The 24,861-nt window shown below is 39.5% G+C and overlaps 1 protein-coding gene across 1 annotated transcript; it reads right to left on the bottom strand.

The window, feature by feature from the left end:
- Nucleotides 1-3,208: 3,208 nt before the first annotated feature.
- Nucleotides 3,209-24,519, bottom strand: LOC114037607 (serum albumin-like). Its single transcript, XM_027854533.1, has 15 exons — nt 24,416-24,519; nt 23,300-23,357; nt 21,637-21,769; nt 21,077-21,288; nt 19,378-19,510; nt 16,658-16,755; nt 12,621-12,750; nt 10,643-10,857; nt 9,465-9,597; nt 8,755-8,852; nt 7,384-7,522; nt 6,804-7,027; nt 6,189-6,321; nt 5,101-5,176; nt 3,209-3,379 (listed from the first exon to the last, which is right to left on the bottom strand). Exons 1-14 carry the CDS (start codon nt 24,492-24,494, stop codon nt 5,135-5,137), a joined length of 1,827 nt encoding a protein of 608 aa, XP_027710334.1. The 5' UTR covers nt 24,495-24,519; the 3' UTR covers nt 3,209-3,379; nt 5,101-5,134.
- Nucleotides 24,520-24,861: the final 342 nt, after the last annotated feature.

Genomic DNA, 24,861 nt, shown 5'->3' with positions numbered 1-24,861 from the left:
CTCCCCCATGTATTTATCTGAATTAATTTCCGTATAACCATCCCACCACCATGTAGGTAGGAGACTAATTTTTTTTTAATCCAAGGAAAAATTTCCATATCAGTCCACGCTAAATGTCATCATATTAGATTCCACCTATCATTCAAGCTTGCCAACTTGATTGTGGAGCCTGACTTTGTCATCTAAGATATGAATTCTCCATCTCAGTTTCACATCATCTGAAATTTCATGAGAATCTCTCCTATAATTTTAGCTAAGTCATTAATAAAAATGATAAACAGCACAAAACCAAGGACAGATCCCTGGGGTACTCCTCCACAAGACCTCCTTTGAAATTCACATTAACTCTTTGGGTCTGGTTATTCGTTATTTTTTTTTTTTTGGTAAGGTGATTGGGGTTAAGTAACTTGCCCAGAGTCACACAGCTAGGAAGTATCATGTGTGTGAGGCCAGATTTTTGTGTATGATTATTCAACCAGCTCTGAATCCACCTAGGCCACATTTTTTTTCATCTGTTCAAAAGAACAGTATGCAAGACTTGGTCAAAAACTTTGCCGAATATTAAATATGAGGCCTTCACAAGAATTTAGATGTCTGTTATAGTTACATAAACATAGACTTTTTGATGACGATCGTGATGACGATGATGATGATGATGATGATGATGATGATGATGATGATGATGATGGCTAGAATATGCTTAAGGTTTATAAAGCACTTGACAATTGTTGTCTCATTTTATCCTCACAATAATCCTGGGAAGTAAGTGCTATTATTTGCTCCGTTTTACAGATGACAAAACTGAGGCTTAGACAGGTTAACTGACTTGTCCAGGGTCACACAGCCACTAAGGCTGTATGAGTGAGAATTTGAACTCAGGTGTTTCTGACTTCAGATCCCAAACTCTATCCACTGCACCATCCATATATATTCCCTGAATTCTGGTAGCACAGGACAGAGAATAAGCCAAAGCGTCTCAAGCAATAATATGCTCTGATTCAGATTTTAACTTCAGAGAAGAAGAAAAAAATTCCAAATCTTTGGGTCGAAACAGGATACGCAGAGATAATGTTCCTCCTATTCCCACAAAACATCAAAGTAACTTTGGAGTAGCTTTGATAATCTAGAATTGAACACACCTGAAAAAATAAATTATATTATTTTATCTGACCCTTATAGTTTCAAGTAAGGTACTGTCTGCACAGAAGGTGCTAAGCACAGGTTATTTAATAGACAAAGGCCCGGGATTCTGAGAATCCAACCCTGTGGTTCGTGGTGACCATGAGAGCCCTTTCTTCTATCTACATGTCCATTAGTCCCTGGGTCTTTTCCACATGGTTGGACCATTTAAATGACCTGAGTCACCTCCTAAAACATGATAACCCATGGAGAACCTTCACTAAAACAACTCACCCTCCTAGGAGAGGTCTGGGCTATTACTTTTTAATCACTCAATCAAAGGGCATTTCCTTTTTATTACTATTAATTTTTTTGGTGAGGCAATTGGGGTTAAGTGACTTGCCCAGAGTCACACACAGCTAGTGAGTGTTATATGTCTGAGGCTGGATTTGAACCCAGGTCTTCCTAACTTCAGGGCTGCTGCTCTAGCCACTGCACCACCTAGCTGCACCCCAAAGGGCATTTCTTAAACACCTACTGCCTGACAGCCACTGTGCTATGTACAGGGATTACCAAGACAATAAAATGAAAAGGAGCTTACATTCTGTCAGAAGAAAAAACCATGTACCCAGACAAGCATACATGAAAGAAATGCAGAGGATTGTGTGTAGGGGAAAACATTAGTAGCAGGGGGTCTCAGGAATCAAGACAAGGCTGATGGAGGAAATGGCCTTGGTGCTGAAATTCGATGGAAAATAGAGATCCTAGAAGATAGAAATGAGGAGGAAGGAATACCAGGATAAGGGCACAACCTGCGCAAAGCTTCAGAGATGGAAAATTGTGTGTAAGGAAAGATGAGGAAGGCCAGTTTAACCAGAATAGAGAGAGAATGGAGGAGAGCAATGGAGACTCAGTCCAGAAAGGAAGGTCAGAGCCATGTTGTCACAGGCTTCAAGGCCGGACAGGAGAAGACCTATTTGAATCTAAAGGCAAAAGGAGCTTGTGGAACGGGGGAGTGCCATGATCAGACTTCAACATCTTCACTTTGATGGTGCTGCAGGGAAGAGACTGAAGAGGAGAGAGATTACATCCAAGGACACCTGGTAGGAGAGTTTACACTTTGTCTTGGATCTTACTTTGCTACACTGTCAGATTCTCTCATTCTAACCTGGCTCATTGACCATACATCTGTTGACCAGCTTCATTCCTCCTCGTCCTCTTCCTCTTCCTCTTCTTCCTCCTCCTTCTCCTCCTTTTCCTCCTCCTCCCCTTCCTCCTCCTACAACTACCACACCACAAGAACAACAATAATAATAATAACCAAAAACATTTATATAGTGCCTACAATGCGCCAGGAACTGTGCTATTTCTTAATTATTTTGACATTTGGTCCTCACAAAACCCTGGAAGGTAGGTGCTATTATTATCCCCATTTTACAGTGGAATAAATTGAGGCCAAAGGAGGTTAAATGACTTGCCCAGGGTTACCCAACTAGTAAATGTCTGAGACTGGATTTGAAATCAGTTCTTCCTCATTCCAGATCCAGGGCTCTATCCACTGCATCACCTAGCTTCCTCTCCTCTTTAACAATTTGGTTTGCCTCCTGAAGTGAAAAGACTTAGCCCCCATCATTATGTCTCCCTCTCTGACTAGCTGTCACCATAACCTCAGCTTGGATCCTCATTATGGGTCTCAAATCCCCTTATGCTGCCTGGCCCTAATTATTCAGCTGCAAACCTTACACTTTGGCCATATTTTCTATTGATGAAGATGCTTGTTAATGTATCTAGTAACTAGAACTTGCTTACTGACCATCCATGTCCCATGGCTCACCCCAATATTTTTAGACATATTATCAAATTAAAAAGAAAAAAAGAACCCAAAAGTCCATATCCTTTTAAGTCTTTCAAAAGTAATGCTGATGTTCATGAATTTGCAAGTATGGAGTTGCATATCTTTGTCTAGGGGAAACTCCTTAAGGTGGGAGAGAAAGTCTAATTCAGGCACCAGTAGATCTAGGAGGGTAACACCCGCTGGTACAAGTCATCATCACACACCAAAGAAAGATCAGTCCTAGACAACTGCCGCGATTGTTTATGCTTTCCTTTATTATTTATTGCAACACTGGGGAAGGATAAAAAAAAAATGTAAGGCGAAATTGATGTTTTCTTCACTGTTGGTTTGACACCAACAGAGAAACAAAACAGATGCATGAATTTGGGGTCCTCAGTTCTGTCTCTGTTTTCTTCCATTGGTCAACTAGAAGAAAAAAATATAAGCAAAAATGATATTAAAGTCTAGTATTTTATTTTTCCCAATTACATGTAAAGATAATTTTAACATTCACTTATCTAAAATTTTGAGTTCTAAATTTCTCCCTCCTTCCCTCCTCACCCTTCCCTAAGGCAGTAAACAATTTGACATGTTATACATGTGCAATCATGTAAAACATATTTCCATATTAATTGTGTTCTGAAAGAAGACACAGAACAAAAAAGAAAAGAAAAGAAACCAATAAAAATGCAGAAGGTGAAAAATAGTATGATCTAATCTGCATTCAGACTCCATTAGCTCTTTCTTTTAAGGTAGATAGCATTATTCATCATGAATCCTTAGAAATTTTCTTGGATCATCGTATTGCTAAGAATAGCTAAGTTATTCATAGTAGAACATCATATAATATTGCTCTTATTGTGTACAATGTTCTCTTGATTCTCCTCATTTCACTTTGTATCAGTTCATATAAGTCTTTCCAGGTTTTTCTGAAAGCATCCTGCTCATTATTTCTTATAGCATGATATTATTCCATCACAATCATATATAACAACTTTTTCAACCATTTCCAAAATGATGAACATCCCCTCAATATCCAATTCTTTACCACCAAAAAAAAAAAAGAGCAGCTATAAATACTTTTGGAGAAAGAGGTCTCTTTCCCTTTTTTAAAATGTCTTTAGGATACAGACATAGTAATGATTTACTGAATCAAATGATATGCAGAGTAAATATGATTTTAAAAATTACTAAGGAAAAACAATAGTTTAATATTTTCTCCTCCCTTTTGAAAAAAGTAGAGTAATTGTTTTTATTTTATGTCATATACTTTTCCCAATATATCCTTGCCCCTCCCCCTTCCTAGAAAGAAATTCCCTTTCCTATAGAGAAACTCTTTATATAATAAAAAAAGAAAGTTCAACTGAATTGACACATCTACTAAGTCCAATTCTATATGCAAAGTTCTGTACCCATAGTCTTCTTTCCACTATAAAGAGGCATCTCCTTAATTAAAAGATAAGAGATTGATTGACTGAATCCAACACAAAATACAAAGCAGTAATGAATTCAACAAGTACAAAGAAAACACTTTTCCATAAAGATCTCAAATTTAAAGGGGGTCATTCAACCTGACACACAGGAATAGATTTCATATGCCTTGGATATTTATTACAATAATACCTCAGTAAGATTCAATACAAAACAGATCCCCTTCAGCCTCCATCCTAAGAGGGATCATTTCTCAAGGAACACCAGCCCCATTGACTAAGGCAGCCTGGTAGTGTAGAGTTAAATTCAGGCCCCAGTATTGACCATATGCCAGGCAACACGGCATAGAGTGCTGGACATTGAGTCAACAGGATTTGGATTGGTACCCAACCTCTGATGCTTATCCTCAAACCATTTAAACTCAACTAAGACTGAGGTATCCATCAACTGTGAAATGTGTCAGTGGAAGGTGGTCCCACAAAGTTGAAATCCCAGATACTTGATATATCAACCTACTGCCAATGAAATATCCAAAGAGAGTTACGTGGGGCAGCTAGGTGGTTCAGTAGATAGAGCACTGGCCCTGAAGTCAGGAGGACCTGGGTTCAAATTTGGCCTCAGACCAAACACTTGACACTTACTAGCTGTGTGACCCTGGATAAGTCACTTAACCCCAATTGTCCCAAAATAATAAAAAAAAAACCAAAGAGAGTTACCTGAAATACTAGTGGTGGCTTGTCCATCAGGTGTTCAAGCTAAGGCAGCTTGAGCTGAAGCAACCAGTTTGGGACCCTGAATGCAAAGAAATCACAGATTGGTGAGAAAGAGATTTCAGAGAGCCCAAGCCTAAGGTCCCTGAAAGGAGGCTCTTTGAGTTATTATCCACTGCCCTTGAATACACAAAACCATCCCTATCAAAGGACAAGGGAAGATATTTGTGCATAAACATCCTTGAATGTTAGATTTCTGCTCAAGGAAAAGATGCCTATCTGTATATTTATCTGGTTTTGAAGCTATAGGAAAGATTATTTTATGAAAGTAGACTTCTTTGTTGGGCCCTAGATGGTAGCAAAACCTGGAGGAGCAGGTAGATGTTAAAGAGAGAAGCAGTGAATTCTTCTCCCTCAAGGTCTTTAAGTGAAGCCTGGATGACAAAGTGTCATGTAGGGAAGAGAGAGAATTCTGGGGTAAGGGTTAGAATCCATCAGAGGTCTTTAATTTGTTTAATAATGGCAATTGTTTTTAACATGATTGGTTTCCTTGACACTCGTGTGTATTTAATTTTCTGTAGTATAAAAACATTATTCTGACAAAGGGACCATAGGTTTCAACAGGCTGCCAAAGAGGTCCATGAAACAAAAAAGGTTAAGAAGCCCTGGCCTAGATGGTCTCTGAGGTCCTTTCCATCCGTAAGATTCCATGTTCAGTGATTGCTTGAAAATGGGGCTGTTTCACTACCTGTGCACAAGCATTTAGATTTGGCTGGGTTATAGATTGGTCCTTTTCAAAAAAATGGCCAGCTAATGATTTTTATTCAACCTGACACAGAGGAGACCAGGGAGATAACCATTTGACAAGTGAAAGAAAACTACTAATGCACAACAAAAACCCAACATTCAATGGACAAATGGAAATATTTTAGTCAAGGGGGGAAAGGGAATAGCCTCTTGCTTTTAAGAATGACCAGTGATGACCTTTTAGGAAACTAAGGCAGGAAACCAAAGTCCTCCCGGCTAAGCCTCCATTTGAAACATCACCAAGGATTCCCAAGGTAGATGCATTAAAAGAAAAAAGAGGTCCATACATCTGTAGCAAAGCAGACTTCCTGGTTGGCTTCTTTGCAGCACTTGTCCACGAATGCGGTGAAATCAGTAATTACACCCTTGAGTTGGTCATCAGTGATCTTGGGCTTATGTTTTATGAGTTCAACGAGTACACTGGAATGAAAAAAAAATACAGAAATGCCCGTGAAATGCAAGGAGCAACCAGGGTGGCCGACCATGCCTCATCAGCCCTCAGTTCTAGATCAGAAATCAGAGGGTAAAAAATGACACTGTAGCCTGAAGTTTGGAGTAAAGATGATCCTGTTGAAGGCATCAGGACCTCCTTTTCCTGCCTTCAACTTCAGAGATCCTAGACATCTTACCATAAGCTTCATCATATGCACTTTGGAAATCTTAAAGCACTATATAAATACTAGTAGCTATCATTGCTATTGAATACTTTTCAGTTAGAACCATTTGCCCCACAAGTTTCTTCTGAGTGACTTGCACTTGAATCACTTTCTAACTATTTTTCCCTAACAGATTCTTACCCCAAAACAGAAAGGTTTACTCATGTTGTCAGTAGAATGTCTTTCTCACTCTCAAAGAAGTAAATAAGTTTGAGGAAAGCAGGATGCTTTCCAAATGCTCCTGACCTTTGCTTCTTGTTCTGTTTCTCCTCTTCAGGAAGTGTGCACAGGTCAGCGTGGAAGGTGAATGTGTCTGCAGAAAATGGCTTGGGTTCATATGTCTCATCAACTCCCAAGGCAGTGAAGCAGGGCCTGCGGTGCACCAAGGATTCTGTGCAGCATTTGGTGATTCTCTCACTCACTGGGGTCTTCTCATGAAGGCGACACAGGTTGTCAATTACAAAAGCCAGCTAAAGCAAAAGGAAAAAAATGGGTGAATTCACCAAATGGGTAGGGTGAACATATTAGTATCTCACAGACGAAATTAAACTGCTATATTGAAGTCTGCCCTTACTCATTGCCTCTGTCTAATTGAATTTTTAAGCTTCAGTTCCAGGAGTAATTAAAAGCTTCTCAAAATGTTAAGGTTTTTGAAAATAAAACACTTAAGGGGTTTTGATTTGGGATTTTTAGGTGCTCTACTTAAGAGGAGGAGTAACCAACATTTATAGAGGGTACTCCTCTGCCACAGGTTTTTTTATTGGCCTCTCAAGGTAAAAACTCCCAACAATAGTATTGAAGTAGAAAAGAAAAGAAAAAAACTCACGTAGCTCTCGGAACAGCTTATTTTCTCTCGGTCACCGAGCTTACAGCATTTAGAGCCAACCTCTGCTAATTTATGTGCAATGTTGAGCAATGTTGGGGTTGACACTTGAGGTGCTTTCTTGGTGTAACGGACCAGCAATCTATAATTACAATGTTCCAGATGTTTGTAGTCAGTCAAAGAATCACTCTTTAGTAAAATAATAATAATGATGATAATAATAGCATTAAAAACATGCTAAGCAACAAACATCTACTCAGAGTCAGTTTGACATCATTAAACTGAGCATCCCTGGCAGTCAATATGGCCCTTCCCTTTTTCTCCCTCATTAGGCCTCTCCTGTCACGGCCTCCACCACTCATCCATTCTTCCCAATACCATTTTTTACGTAGTGGTGACAGGGACATTTTCTGAGGCTTCATTGATCCCCTCAATGATGTTCACATTTTCAATGATGGAAGTTTCCCAAATATCCCAATTTTCCCCAGTATTAATCTGTCACACATGGGTCTTTCTTAAACATTGTACTTACGTAACTCTACCACCTCTTGGTACTCTACAAGTTTATGATCCATTACAAAGAGTAATCCAATCATTTATTTGTCCTGAATCATTTTGTTTACATTTCAAATGGGGTCCCAACCCTCATGTTTGCCTGAAGGAGTCTGGCATTCCCTGCTCTGTTGCGTCCTTCCATAGTTTTTTTAGCATTGGATCATATCACATTTAAAACTTCAGCTTTCCATGCCGAAGAATTTTATTTAGTTCAACACTGGACCACAGATTGAGAACTGGAAAGGTTCTTGGAGGCCACTGAGTCCAACATCCTCATCTTGCAGAGAAGGAAACTGAGTCCTAGTGACTTGCCCAAGAATAGATAGCTAGCAAGTGCCAGAGTCAGGTCAGAACCCAGTATCAAACTCAGGTTGTGCTGACTCCAAGCCCAGTGCTCTCTTCACTGCCCCATGCCCCCAGTCTATGAGTAGTAGCAAACCAGTAGACAGCCCAAGTACTGCCCTTACAACCCCAAATTATTAAAAGGACCACAGGCTTACATAGCACTTTGAAAGGGAAAGTTGAAGTTTTTGTGTTTTATGGCCTTTTATAAGAGACTGCTTTTTTTTCCTGCTAGGCCATCTCTAGTTATCTTGATCTATGTCTGGTCACTGGACACAGATGGCTCTGGAGAATAAAGTGAGGCTGGTGACTTTGAACAACCCTGCCTCACTTAAATCCAATTCGTTTGCAAGGCATGGCATCATCTTCCTGACGCCATGGTCCTCTTCAAGAACAAAGGACAAACCACAACCATAACCTTCCATCATATTAAACCTTAAATATCAAAAACTGTTGAAGCAGAAAGGTCCTACTTACGCATTTTCAAAACCATATTCTCCAACTTTTTCAAAAAGATCACAATTTTCCTTGACTAAACGGTTGCTATCATCGATAACAGTTTTCCAGTGTTCAGCCTAGAAGAGAATAAAATGGTACTTGTAGCATATCCTCTGTGGACACATCACATATATATACCAATTTTAGAAACCAGATTAGAATTAGCCCACAGCAGTCATTCCCTCCAGCTCACTTAATTGCATGCAAAAGCATACCTAAAAGATCAAACAAGGGTTTTCAAGACTTCTATACAGGGACATTCCAATTCCATTGCCTAATGACCCAAATGCTCAGGAAAACTCGGAAATTCTTTAGTCTGGGCTAAATTGAGTCTCTCTTAAATTGCACCTCTCAGAATGCTTTTTCTCATTCTGTCTTAGTGGAAATGGAGATAAGCAAAACTTTCACCTTTCTCAAATAGCTGTTCTGGAATGACAGAGTCTCATTTGTAACCTTCCCATCTCTAGGGCAAATCTTCTTAATTCTTTTAAATACTGTTCATAACAACCTGATTTGAAAGCCCAGAAGAAGACAAGAGTCCCAAGGTAAGGTCCAATTAGCATTCATATGACTTTACTTTCTTTCCTCTTTTTCATGTACTGTGCTATCATTTCCAGATCAAGGAATCCTGAGCATATGGCATCCCAGGAGAGTAGTCTGATTTTTTTTCTTTCTCATGAGAAACCTACCACTTTGGCATAGCAAGCAGGAGGGTCAGCTGTGGCACAGCACTCCTCAAGGGTGTGTTCATAGTCCTTGGCAAGCCTTAGCAGTGTGCTGACAGCAAGCTCAGGGTGCCTTCTTCCGCTGTCATACAAATAGCTGAAGAATGAAGATCAAACACATGAGCACAGTAAGGAACAAGATCAGCCCCCAGCATTGTTCCTCTGGCCTAAGGCTCCACAAATTTTGTAAAATTACATCAAAATTTCTCAGATAAAATGTTTAGAGTTAACTTTGCCTATTGGTCTTTGTATTAATGGATTCAGCAGATGGTGTTAAATTTTCCTTTTTTTTTTTTCAAAAGTTCAGTTCTGTGCAGCCCTACTGTATAATATTACAACATATCAGTCAGTCCAGAGGACACCAGAAATACATCTCCCAGTTCCACACTTGTAGCACTTAACTCCATACTGCCTTCTACTCTTGCTTAGTGGTCACATGTCTGGATGCCTACCAACTTCTCAATTAGTCTGTACATTTCTGGAATGCTAGCATTCTATCTTACACTTCTTTGTATCCCGGACAGTGCCTTGTTCAGAACGACGAGAGTAATATGGATCTCAACACATATTTGTCCTATGAATGAGAGTGAATGAATGGGTGGATCAGTATATGGTGGGATGCATTGATGGACAAAGAAAAGCTCAGCAGACAGAGGATAATGCAAAGTTTCCCTTTCTCCCCTAATTAATGAATGGTAACTTCATCAAGCCTCAAGGCCACATAGTAGGTAGTTTCAGGGCTAAAGGGGGACTTTGCAGTGCTTTGTACTCCTCCAACCAGCACATGTCCAAAACTATCTCCAAATTCCCAGATATCTGTCCTTTCTGTGCCAAGCATGGCAATTATGACTTCCTGCCATCATTGGTCTCTTCTTGAGATTGAAAGAAAGAGAGTATGATGTATGGAGACAAAGATGAGGTACAACCAAGCTGAAGTCCCAGAGCCATTGGCCTGGATCCCGTGGCTAAGTACAGCAGAAGGCATGAAGAAGAACTTTCTCTCTATTTCTGCCTAAAACACTTGGGAGAGGAAAAGGCAAGGAGTAGCCAATAGCTCTGCAACTGTGAAGCAAGTAGAGTATCAGGTGAATGGTATTAAGCATATGAAAGGAACACAAGAATAAGATGAAAAGTTGAATTACTTGGCTAAGTAGAGATCTTTTGCTTCTTTGTAGTTTTGGCAGGCATCCTTGGTTTCTACGTATTCAGCAAGGAAGTTAGGGAGGTCAGCAGGAATGTCATCATTCTCCAGATCAGCAATGCACTGGCTCTTCTCAATTATAGGCTTCTCACAGCATTTTCCGAGTTTGGAGGAGATTGCATCCTTGTTGCTACAAATGTACTCAGAAAGAGCCACCTACAAGCCATGAGATAGAAGCAGGTCAACACAGGGCTCAATAGTCTAAGGTTCTAGGCACTCCAATCCAATCTGCCTTTCCCTTCCAGAATGCCCTTAGATCCTCCTTATTGTTAACAAACTGTTCTTCACTTGAGCTCCTTCCTCTGAAGCTCCTTCCATATCCTTGCAGGCTTGGCAAGCTGACCTTGTCCTGGAGACATTTCATCCCTGCCCAAGCTCTTCAGAATGGAATGTTCCTTCTCTCATTCTTTACATCTGTTCCCTACACACACACACACACACACACACACACACTTGGCCAAGAGAGAATGGGGAGAGGGGATTCCTTTCCCCCTCACTGCCACTTCATGGCCCTTACCCTACCACCTACATTCTCTGTCTTCCTTTAAAGTTCTACCCAACCAGATGTATCACCCTGTCCAGACTCTACTGGGTTTTATCAACTTCCCCTGGTTCATTCTCCCTCTTTTCTCCTGCACTTCAATACTTGGTTGCAGCTCAAGTCTCTCCTCAGTCCTATACATCTTCCACTTGGCTGATTTTTCCAAGGTTTAGGTCTAAACATGTCACTCTCCTATTTAGTGAACTCAATGGGTCCTTAGTACCTCCAGGATCAAACATAACTTCTCTGTTTGATATCCAAACTGCTCCATAGCCTGTCCGCTTCCTACCTTGCTGGTCCTCTTACCCCTTACTCCATTCCATAAGCTCTCCAATCTAGGGACCCTGGTCTACTTTGCACTGTCTGTCCCCCATGCCTCAATGCTCTGTCCCTCTCGCCTTTGCATCTTAGACTCCCTGGCTATTTTAAGATAGATGAAGAGGTCTTCCAGATGTAAGAGCTTTCCCTCCTCAGATTACCTCCCCTGTACTTTATGTATATCTTCATATTCATTATGTATTTGCATGTGGTCTCCTCCCAGCAGAATGCAAGCTTTTTGAGAACAAGGACTATTGCTGTCTTTCTTAGCATCCCCAAAGTAAATAGCACAGTGTCTGGCACATAGGAGGTGCTTGATAAATGCTTATTGACTGTCTGACCAACTGACTTGCAGCAATATTTACCTTAGCCTCAATTAGTGTTTTTTTTTGTCCAAGATGGCAACAAAAATAATAATAATGATAATATAAAATTAATTTTGTTAAGGGAAGTAATAGAGAGAGTTTGAAGGTGCTAAAAACCATGGAGTCAGAGGGAGTAGGAAAATTTCTTAAAACAGGGAATTGGGGGGAAGCAATAAGAACACTAGGAAGAAACCTTGTCTACTATATTTCACCATCTTGCTAATGAACTCCCTTATTTTATACAGCAGCAAGTAATTAAGTGCCTTCCACTTGTAAGGTGCTATGCTACACCCCTAGGAATTCAAAGGCAAAAAGTGCTTATCCTCTAACAGCTCATATTCTATCCAGGAAGATAATAAATATATACATAAGTTTTATAGAAGTATATACAAGTCGTCATGTGGTAATTTTCTGCTGGAAGAAATGAGAGGCTGAGGAGATTAGAAAAGGCTTCCTATAGAAAGGGATACAAGCTTAGCCTACTACCTGGCATACAGTAGGTGCTTAATAATGCCAGTTGACTGACTGGCTGCCAGAATAAGCTGAGGTTTGAAAGAAACTACAGATTCAAATTTATTCATTATCATCCCTGTGATTCTAAATTTATTAAATTTGTGTAAAAAAAATCCTCAGACAAGCACATTATACAGAAGCTTATATAACAACAATATGGATAAATAACAATAAATATTTACCCTATCATCAGCACACTCCAATAGGTCACCATGGCAACATTCTTTATGAATCTTGCCAAGATCATCCACTATTTTATGAAGTTCAGCAAATTCAATCTTGGGGAATTTCTGACTTAGCCAACCTACGAGCCTAGGAAGAAAATCCACAAGAGGTAAATTATTAGAACTTAAAACTTCCATGAAAATTTCCTGGAAATCATTTTTTAAATTGCTATGAAATTCTTGAATGAGTTGACACACAGAAAGTATTTGGGAGGTACAGTCAAATATGACATCAATGTTGACTCTGAACCATCATCACAAACACCATCACTACCTAAGCTTGGAGCGAGGAACATGAGTTCAAATCTGGCCTCAAATCCATCTAGCTATGTGACTCTAGGCAAATCACTTAACCCCTATCTGCCTCAATTTCTTCATCTGCAAAATGGGAATAATAATAATAATAGCATCTACCTTCCAGTCCAGCTGCTGAGGATAATATTTGTCAAAAGACTTTGAAAACCTAAAAGCATAATATACATGCTAGCTATTATTTATTGTCCTCAATGCCAGCATAATCACTTACGAGTCACTCTGAGTTTATGATCAGTAAAGAAGAACAGGGTGGTTAACCATTTAGTCCTTCAATATAATTAATCATAGAGCTAAGAGAGGTCTTCTGACACTAGCCATTCTGTGACCCTTCCAGGCCATCCTGCACCAAAACCTGTTAAACGATGTTTGATGTTCCTCTGACTTCTAAGGACCTCCAGCAGCAGAGAATCCTGAGTTTTGAGTCTCTCACAATAGTACTTAAGCATCCAGATACATACATTAACCTATATTGAGAACAGAACTTGATCAGAAAAAAAAAAAAATCCTTGTGTTCTATTGTCTTCATTCAACTACAGGAAATAATTGCATGGAATGCTTATTGAAGAGGTTGACTGGTCTCCTTAAGGAGGAAACTATTTCCAGGTCTCACAAGAGGGAGAGTTAAGCAGGGGAGGACACAGAGGTTGGGGTGGGTGAGAGTAGAAAAAGGTCCCTTCCTCTGACTGAACTGGTGCATGCTGACTTAGCAGATGACTTTGATAAAGCACCTTACAATTACAAAGCACTTCCATATACAAATATTTCATCTGAGCCCCACAATCCAAAGTAATGTGGCTAGGGTGATATCTGTTTTACAGATGAGGACACTAAAGAGGCAGAGTGGTTTTCCCAAGGCCCCAAAGCTAACAAGCTGCAGAGGCAGGGACCATAACCACATGGTGTTTTTTAATGTTCTATTTCATTAGAACCTTAACAATCATAAACACAAATAAACTTTATACAAGGAAAGATTATATGTTTAAAAAAACCTGTGAGCTTCTGGTACACAATCTGTTTTCAAAGTCATATACTCACATATATATGAGCATATACATATGTTATATGTGTATGTGAGAGACTCTGGCCAAGTCACTCAACCTTTCACTTTTCTAGTCAACTCTCTAAGATTAGAAGTTGCAGATAAGGTGCCAGTCTACATTAGCCAAGGAAGTTTCCTTATCTGAGAGTTCTTCATACCAATGAAATCGCTGGCCCACTCTTCCTATCCCTATATATGCACTTAACAAGAAAGATACACAAACAAATATTGTTCTGTTTGTGTTCCCTCCTGCATTTTGCTTTCTTCTGTGTATTTATTCTAAATGTTTAAATGATGCTTTTTTGCATCTCTGTCGCTACCCACTAATTTACCCCTTCCCTGTTATAAATATGTATATACAGTAGCTCAGAAAAACAAGGCAATGTACTGGCCGTGTCAGAGAACATATATTTCATTGTGCACCTCCACTGCATCACCTGTCTGCCAAGAACTTGCATCAGTAGTGATTTGAAGTCACTATTACTCTAAGAAAGCAAAGGCTTCTGGGACATTTTGTCTTCTTTTTAGTGCTATTAATAAATGTGGCAAGTATTTGCACTCCAAACTTTTCAACAGGACCTGCAAATGTTTATCTTCAGACTCAGAGTTTCAGAACATGGTTTTTAATCTTCCCCTGCTGCCTTGGATACCTCCTTCATGCAGACAATGCCTCTAGCTGATAGCCCACTTCCTCCTCTTGCCATATTGGTAAGTGTTTGTTTGTTTTTTTGGTTTTTTGGTTGTTTTTTTTTTTTTTGGTTAGGCAATGGGGTTAAGTGACTTGCCCAGGGTCACACAGATAGTAAGTGTTATGCGTCTCGGTCCGAATTTGAACTCAGGTCCTCCTGAATCCAGGGCCGGTGCTCTATCCCACTGAGCCACGTAGCTGCCCCACCATATTGGTAAGTGGATCAGGCCTCTTACTCTTACCAACTACAGTACTTGGATAATCAACCTGACATTTCTGGTGTAACATCATGTTATCATAGTTCTGGTGGCACAAAGAACTCCTAGTGAAAACTCCCTATACCAATGCAACTCATCTATAATTTTAAAATCTTAACTATGTTGGCCACTGAAAGGTAAAGTGATATGCCCATAGTTAAATAATGATTATGTATCAGATAGGACTTAAACCCAGGTCATTCTGACTCAGAGGACAACACTCTATACACTCTGCCATACTTCCTTTCCATTAATTTTTGGGAAGAGGAAGGATTTTCCGATCGTTAGTATTAACAGCGGCCTTCATTACCATATTTTTGTGGTCTTAGAAGGCATTAGTCACATCTATCACTCTTTTTGCAAATTCTAAGCAATTAATAAACATGGTTACCTAGAGATTCTATGGGGTACTTTGGGGACCCCTCTACAGCAAAGTGCTTTGGGCAGTCAAACCCAAGGTGGATGAGTACTTTTCCAATGAAAAGAGAATCAGGGGACAGCTAGGTGGTGCAGTGGATAAACTCCACCCTTGGAGTCAGGAGGACCTGAGTCCAAATCCAGCCTCAGACACATTGACACTAGCTTTGTGACCCTGGGCAAGTCACTTAACCCTGATTACCTCACCAAAAAGGCAGAAAGAGAGAGAGAGAGAATCACAGCTTAGCTGGGCTAAACGAGGCTACATTGTGAGTCAAAGTGGTAGATAGAAGGTTAGAGAGAACCAGACCCCCTCACCAATATGACAGGAGGAGGAATTGAAGCATCAATCTGTATCAAGCAGGGATGAAGTGAGAGTGGATTTGTGGGGAAACCCCTCCCGAAAAGCCGCTTTAATACTCCAAGTTAAAGAATAAACCTTTTCCAGACCTTACTTATAAAACTGGAATGGAAATGCCTGCCACTTTTATTGCAAGGACTAAATAGGAAATGTTCAATTCTTGAGAATTTTGTTGATTCTGTATCTTTTTTATTGATCCTATTGCCAGATTACTGATTTTGTCCTGTAACTGCCTAAATTATGGTTCTTTGAACTGAGTGCAGAAATACACTAACATGAATGAGTTAAGTTTAGAAATCCAGTTCTGTTAGTCATTGTTCTATTATTGCCTCAAGGATTTCTGCTGTCCTTGAGGAATGACCATGGACACAAGGCAGGCTTTCCTTCAAAGATGTCTGATTTACTATCCAAAGAAGTCTGGACCACTATTTTTTAACATTGAAAATGGACTCGACCTATGAAATTTTCTCAGTCTCAGAAAAGAAGAAAGGAGCTATTGCTTGCCCCTCATTTCCAACTTCCAACCAATCAAATTGTTGCCTGAGCTTCAGCTATGTAACCAATTATGTTGTCCTCAACCCCAGGATGTCACCTACTCTGTTCTATACTTTGTTCTGTGCTTATAAAAAAGAGTTGCATATTCAATTCTTTGTCTTTTGGCTAATTGAGGCTATCATTAGACCCATTCTACTAACAGGTAATACCCTGATAATAAAATGTTGTCTTGCTTGGAGCAAGTACCTTGGTTTACCTTTCTGTTGAATTGCACTTGTGACAATTTTTTTACTTTTTGGAAATGATGAAATTAACAACAAAAAGTCTTGGGAGCTAGAGATATTGGAATCCCAGGCCTTTGTCCATCTTTGATTCTACAACAAATACAATGGTTTTTAAACAATTGGAACTTTAGAGACTTACCCAGCCTTGACAGCTCTCTCTCCAAACTTGTCTAAACTGGAGCATCGGAATCTCTGTTTTGCACCTTCAGCTAATACTTTATGTCTTAAAAGAGGGAGCTGTAGAAAAAAGAAATCACTTTTTTCGAAAATAATTTCCACATTTTCATTAATATGAAAAATAAATTCCCCACAAAGTCCTCACAAACTAATTCTACATTTTCTTCAAAATTTAAGGAGTTTAACCTGAGTTCCATGAATGAGAGACATAGAGACAGAGAGAAAGAGACAGAGACAGAGATTTATTGATAGGTGTATTTCAATATTATTAGTTTCCTTTGTAATCCTATATATTTCCTTTTATGCATTGAAAGACGTGAATCTGAGAAGGGCCCATAAGCTTCACTAGACTGCCCATGACACAAAAAATGTTAAAAGACCCTGCTTTATATGAAGATAGCATTGCTTATGCACCAATAGTCAGTTTTGCACTTGGGCTTCTTTTCTCAGTAGTGGTGATAGATTTTTTTGACTAAGCCCTTAATGATCACTTTCCTGGTGCTTCTTATGACCAAGGTGACACAATTTGAAGAGAGTTGTTCAGATTTAGGAATTGTCAATGATAATCTCACCAGTATGTAATACATTATAAGATCCAAGAGGACAGAGGATATTTTGAGTTTTCTCTTGGTGTTGGTAGGAACTTAATGGGAGTTAATAGGAGATTGATAATTGCTTGTTGGGTTGGAATTGAAGCTAGGACCTTCATTTCTATTAAAATAATGTGTGAATCATCAAGTCAATCAGCCACAAGCACAGTGATCAATTAATTGAATGTTTAATCTCCCTGGGCCTCAGTTTCCTCACCTGTGATGAAATTAGTAAATATAAGAATCTCCAAGGTCCCTCCCAGCTCTCAATCTGTGCTCTTATATTCAATATAATATCTTTAATATTCTCTGTCCTGATAGAAGAAGCTATATATCTTTGCTAAGTAGGATATGCTCTCCACATTTGGAAAATTGTATAGTATATGTTGTTCTCAAAGAGAGTTTCAAAAGTATTTAAGAAATTTTTTTCAATAGCTATCAAAGTTAAATTGCTTATTTACTAACTAGCATTAGACTTGGGAATACAGTAAAAATGTATAGGATTTGAATGGAATACGAAAGGAGTTCACATTCAAAACATCTCCTTTACTGGCTTACTGTGAACCTAAAATTTCACTATTCACTACAAATTCACGCCTTGAAGTTAAGGAACTGTATCTCTTAGAATCCTCTTTTTAAAGGAAAACACTATTAGGATAACAAAATTCAAGTATTAAGAATTGAATGTGAATTACTTTACAAGATTATTTTTCAGAGAAGATATCTGGCTGAGAGTATGGTGACAAAGAGGTAGGGAAGAGGACAGGGTATATTTTGATAGGGAAGGAGCCTTTTGGGGGAGGCTGGACTTGGGAATGTTAACTGCAGTGGGATACTTTGCACAGTGAAGAGTCAGTATATAAATAATTATATATAAATAAATATATTACATATAAATATGTATTTATATATAAATAAACAAACTATAAATAAAATATTAATATAAATGATAAAATAATATACTAATATAAAAATAATATAATATAATATAAATAAAAAATAAGTAAATAAATATATATAAATACCTCCTGGGGCATGGTAAAGAGCCTAAAGGAACCAAGAAGACAAACTTCACCTGCTTTCCAATTTTCTTTAGGGCCAACAATGTCATCAAGAAGCTAGGTAGCCCAGTGAATAGAGTACTAAGCTTAGAATCTGGAAGACTCATCTTCATGAGTTCAAATCTGACACTTACTAACTCTGTGAACCTAGGCAAGGCACGATAAGTGCCTGTTTGCCTCAGTTTCCTCATCTATAAAATGAGCTGGAGAAGGAAATGGCAAACCACTCCAGTACCTTTGCCAAGGAAACCCCAAATGGAGTAACAAAGAGTCAGCCATGACTGAAAAAAACTAGACAACAACAAAATTATGTTGTCAACTCCATCTTTAGCCCTACTTAATGTTCCCACTATCATCTGTCAGCAAAATTCACTCTTCTACCTACAGTAGAGTCTGTCCACTCCAAATTATTCCACAAATATAAATTCACATGCTTGCACACGTACATGCGTGCGCACACACACACAAACACAAACACACACACATGCACACACAATACTAACACCAGGATGCAGAAAGTTCTCAATAGCATTATCACAAATAACGGAATGATTCAGGGGACTGGAAAGTTTAAGCAATACAGAGGCAGACTCTATCACCCTACCCTTCACGGAAGTGAGGACAGTACTGAAGAAGAACAAAGGAAGGATCATGTATTTAGATCTGGAAAGAGCACGAAATACCACCCCCTCAGATTACAGATTAGAAAACTGAGGCCAGGAGAAAGGAAGTGACTTACTGAGGACCACACAGCTAGAAAGCATCTGAGATGGGACTTCAACCCAAGTGTTCCTGCTTTCACCCCTCCTCAACCCAAGGGCTTTCTCTACTGTACCACACTGCCTCTCAAGTCATGGGTCAGGACTCAGGAAGGTGCTGATGGATGATCATGGTAAGGAAGATGGGACTTCTTAGGTCCAGGTCAGAAATCCCACATTGCTATTCCCTCCCACTCCCCCCCCCTCTCTCTCTCTCTCTCTCTCTCTCTCTCTCTCTCTCTGTCTCTGTCTCTCTCTCATTCTCTCAAATACCTTTTCTTTGAGGCACGCGGCTTTGTCAGCAGCCTGGCAACATTCTTTCACTGCCGCCTTATACTGATGAGCGTAGGCAAGGAGTGCTGGGGCATAGAAGTAGGGGTGTCTTCTTGCAACTTCATACAGGTAGCTGAAATTGGCAAAGAGAACCAAGTGGTCACTTTTGAGTAGCTACAAATAACAAATGTCCTCAACCTTGTACCCACATCAACCAGAACCAGGCGATAAGTTTACTCCCTCAACTGAACCTAACTAGATTTGACTTCTGCTGAACCCTCTAATTTGGAGCTGTGATCTCATTGGCATTCTTTCAGTTCTATCTAGGAATTGGTGTGCTATATTATGCAATATAACATCTTTAACATTCTCTATTCTGATAAAGCAAGCTATACGTCTTTTCTAAGTAGGATATACTCTCCACATTTGAAAAATTACACAGTGCATATTGTTCTTACAGAGAGATTCAAAAGTATTTAAGACAGAATGTTTTGTCAATAAGTATCAAAGTTAAATTGCTTGTGTACCAACCAGCATTAGGCTTGGGAATGAAGTAAAAATGCATGGGATTTCAGGGGACTCAAAAGAAGCTCACCTTCAAAACATCTCTTTCACTGGCCTACTGTGCACTGAATATTTCACTCTTCACTACAAATTCACTCTTTGAGGTTAAGGAACTGCATCTCTTAGAATCCTCTTTTTAAAGGAAAACACAATTAGGATAACAGAATTCAATTATTAATAATTGAATGTGAAAAAAAGAATTGAATGTGAATTACTTTACAAGATTGTTTTTCAAAGAGGACACGATGAGGGTATGATGTGAAAGACATAGGGAAGAGGACAGGGTATGTTTTGGTAGTGGAGCAGTTGGCAAACCCCACCTACAAGGCCGAGGGCAAATGATGTAAAAGGCCCCTTCAGGTGAGAAGAGAAGAGACAGACCCCCTGAGAGGGCAGCAGAAGTTTCAGGGAACACCATGCGTTGGGAGTGATTCACCAAGGCCCAGCGTCTTTTTCTCAAAATTAGCTATTCCTGCTAACTCAGGACTGAATGCTGTTATTTCCCCACTGATCAAAGTGCTACAAATAGGTTCAGTTTTCTCTGAGTCTACCACCCTTAGGACCCCAAAGGTAGGTCCTGTTCGGAGCATAGGAAATGCTGAGCAGGGAAACTCCCTCTATCTCTGCAGATTGGCCACTTTTCAATAACAGTAGTCTTTGTCAAGCTGACTGGGGCACTCAGACCACAGAATTCTAGAGCTACAAAGGGGCACAAAGATCATCTGATCCAACCTCCTCGGTTCATAGATGAGGAAACTGAGGCCCAAGGAGCTTCAATGACTTGCCCTTTCCAACTTGATGGCACCGTGGATAAAGCATTGGTCCTGGATGCAGGAAAACCTGAGAAACTTAGTAGCTGTGTGACACTGGGCATGTCACATAATCTCTGTCTGCCTCAGGTGCTTCATCCATAAAATGGGAATCATACCAACATCTAAATAATTTGTTGTGGGAATCAAATAAAAGAATATTTGTAAACCCCTTAGCACACGGCCTGGCACATAGTAAGTACTTCATGAATGCTTATTCCCCTTCTCCCTCAGTCCCACACAGTTAGTGCTATGACCTGTGCCAGGGTTCTTTGGCTCCTACACTGGCCCACCAGCCCCTGCAATCACTTTCTGATTTCACTTACTATCCAATGACTCTGTTTTCATTCTCTTGGAAGTTGTGGCACAGAGTGTCAGCATTAGGGGCTTCGATTTTAGGGAGCACTGGGTGGTCATCTTTGTGACTCAGGAAACAGTGATTTCTCTCAGGTTCCTCTTTAGCGCAGCAGTCTGCCATTTCACCATACAGCTCCCGAAAATTTGGCAAACTACATAACTTATCCCCGAATAGTTGGTGCTAGGAAGGAAAAAAATAGGTGGTTAGTCACTGACCCATTTAAAGCCCTGGACATACTCGTCTTTCTCTTTTGGAAAGAACAAGACTTAGGAGACAAAAAGTTAGGAGAAGCAGCTCCCTTGACATTCTTCTGCTCCTCTCAAATTATCTGACTTTCTCTTAGTTCAGAACAATTCCTTGCATTTTTTTAATGATAAGGAACACTTCTGGACTGGTCTCTGTGTGAGAAGTCCAAGAACAAAGAGAGAAATGGCCTTCTTGATGGGACACATTACTATTGACTCTGATCTCCTATCTAAAATGAAATGAAGAGAGAAGGTCGAACTCAACCACAGGGTCGATACTCACAAGGGATTTGCCACAATTTTCCGCTGTCTCATCAGCAGCACAGCCTTTTGCGAATTCCACAACCTCACCCACTAATTTTATATGATCTTCATATGGACATTTCTGGAGGTACTGAGAAAATGTGATCAATACTCTGAAATAAAGAGTTCTTATGGTTACTGAAAGAAAAGGTGAAATTAAATATTAAAAACCCCATCATAAAGTGTTTGCTTAGGTGAAGATCCAATTGAATCTACACCACTTTCAGGTTGGCTGGAGGACCATCCACACCATGCCAACTTGGCTAGAGTACCAAGGCATCCTGAGAGAAAGACAGGGGTGGCATGTACCTCATGGATGAACCACCACCACTACCTCAACCACCACCATCACCTCCACTCACACACAGGTGGAGACAGCCCAGGACCCCGTAACCAAGAGCCCTAGGAAGAGCAGCACCCTTTTAATGACATGTTTTGCTTCTACTCTGATATCCCCACAGCCCTTATCAAGGGGATTGACCCTTGTAGAGAAGAACTATGACAGCTGTCTCTGAGGCTGCTTGCAGCCCCTACCTCTTCAGCAGCCATAGCTACTGAAGACCCAGAAAGGAAAATTCTCATCACCAAAGTCCTTGCCAAAGGACTTTCAGTATCAGAAACAGAAAATGATTTTAGCAGTAGAGATGTCATTAAAAGAGTGGTATTACCATGTACTTTGCTATTTTACCTTAAGGATTATGGGATTTTTTTCCATCTGCCTTGTAGCTGCATTCTCCTAGATGGGTTCTCCTTGAGAACAGGGACTGCTTTGCTTTTCTATTTGTGTGTACCTCCTGCTCTTAGCATAGTATTTAATGCATGCTTTTGCAGTCATTCATTCTATAAGGATCAATGGATACTATCTCTTCCTCACTGCTCTAACCAAAGGTGGGGGAAGAGAACAAGCATTTATACAGCTCCCACTATGTTCCAGGCACTGTTCTTGGCACTTTACTGATATTATCTCATTTGATCCTCACAATCTCATACAAACTTTGCTCTCAGAATCTCCAGTCACATCACTTGCTAAGGGACTGATATATTTAAAGTCGTGTTTAACCCAAAGACACTTGTATTTTAACAGTTAAACAAATGAGATCACATCTGAAGGTAGAACTCCAAGCATTAGCCAGTGAGTGAGTATTTTGTGGAGGGAGAAGAGGATCTTCCTAACCCCCAAAAATCACTCTATGTAGAAAGTAGCCAACTACGTGTAAGTCGATCACTGAGCAACTGAAGTCAATTCAATTAGGCATCTAGGACCTTAAGTCTAGAAGACTTGAGCACAAAGTCTGCCTCTGACACTGATTACATCACCAATTATTAGACTGTGACTCAGAGGATGACCTGCCTCAATTTCCTTATCTGTAAAAATAGGGATAACAATAGTATGCTCAGTTGTCATTCCTGGTAACCATGTGAAAATATGAGGTGCCTACTTCCAGCCATAAGGCCTTCATAGGGGAGATGTTGGAAAGTTCTTTAATTAGCTATTGAGCCAGAAACCATTGACAGCTAAATATGTTCCACAGGGGAGGTAGCAGAAAGAGGAGAAAGGGACCCACTATGTAAAGTACAAAGGGATTATGTCACATCAATATTAATGGAAAATATGAATTCAAATTTTCAATAATTATACTTACAGGCCTTTCACATTCTCCTCACCCAAGTCTCTATACCGTTTGGCAATCTCACTCTTAGCTAGAAGTAAAATAAACAACATTGAGATATATATCTCATGTACATATATTTAAATATATATTTTATATGTATACATATATACATATGTACATGATATATATATATATATATATATATATATATATATACACACACACACATATATATTTAAACCACCAGGTGAAGAACCACTCCTCAATCTAGGCATATTTTATACATTCATTTGACTCAAAAGATGATGCCTCTGCCAGCACAGACAAATCTTTGTAGAATAGTCAGGCTCAATTCAGTATAACACCTGGGGAATTGTTGATTGGCACAGATGCTTCTTTTGAACTTTGCTGTTTCTTTATTTTTTCTTCAAATCTAAGGGAGGATTTTTGTTGTTTATTTAGTCATTTTCAGTCATGTCCAATTTTTTATGACCCTTCTTGGGTTTTGTTTTTGGGGGGGGTTTGGCAAAGATATTGAAGTGGATTTCCATTTCCTTCTCCAGCTCATTTTGCAAATGAGGAAACTGAGGCAAACAGGATTAAGTGACTTGCCCAAGGTCACACAAACTAAAAAGTAACTGAAGCCAGACTTGAACTCAGGTCTTCCTGACTCCAGGCCCAGCACTCTATTCACCTAGCTGCCAAGATAGGATTAGTTCTTTTATACCTCCCTCAGAGGAGTGATGAGAGGTCTGTCTGAAATGCAAGTGCAATAAACCCAAACCCTAATTATAAAATTTATCTAATGGTTCTAGATTTCTGTATGCTGAGGCAGAGCTGATGATGTCATAGCTGAGGAGGTGGGAGGAATAAGTTCCCTTTCTTTTTTTGGGATTGTACAACTTTAAGAAGTCATGGTAGCTATATTTTCTCCATCTGAAAAAGGTTACAAAAACTATCCTGTCTAACTCATTGACAATATTAGACAGACTGATGACTTCTTTGACACTATATAGATACAATCATCTTCATGAATATTTTTCACCTCTGAAGGAAAATATACACGATGGGACTACAAATCCCCAAAGATTCAATCTTCAGCCTCGATTTCTCATTAAAAGAGACCATGAATAGAAAGACTCTTACGTGCATCTCGACGGACGATTTCCCTGGAATGAACAGAGCTGAAGAGGAAAATAAGGGAAATGAAGGTGACCCACTTCATCTTGTCAACAGTTTAGGGGGACTGGTGGAGGAAAGAAGGTAGGATATTGAGAGGAGAAATGGATTAATATACCTTTTTTAAACAATAATTGTAGATTATTAACTTTGCATTTCATTTCCTCCCACGGATTTCAAAATTCAGACTATTCTTGCCAAAACTTTGTTTGCCCAAATGCCTTGCACATGTTTGCCATGTGGAACTCTCTTCTCAAAAAGACCTTGTAAATTCATTAAACTTATGTAAAATACCTTATCAAATTATAAACAAGGATCTAAAATATTTGTACCTTTTATTCAGTACCTTGTCCTTTATCCTAGATTCCCATTTGGACATTTTAGTTGTGATAGTTGTAAAATTTTAACCAACC

This window comes from Vombatus ursinus, unplaced genomic scaffold (assembly GCF_900497805.2).
Source record: "Vombatus ursinus unplaced genomic scaffold, bare-nosed wombat genome assembly UNPS02010461.1, whole genome shotgun sequence".
In the NCBI taxonomy this organism is placed as follows: domain Eukaryota; kingdom Metazoa; phylum Chordata; class Mammalia; order Diprotodontia; family Vombatidae; genus Vombatus; species Vombatus ursinus.
This window is presented reverse-complemented; position numbering and strand designations above follow the sequence as displayed.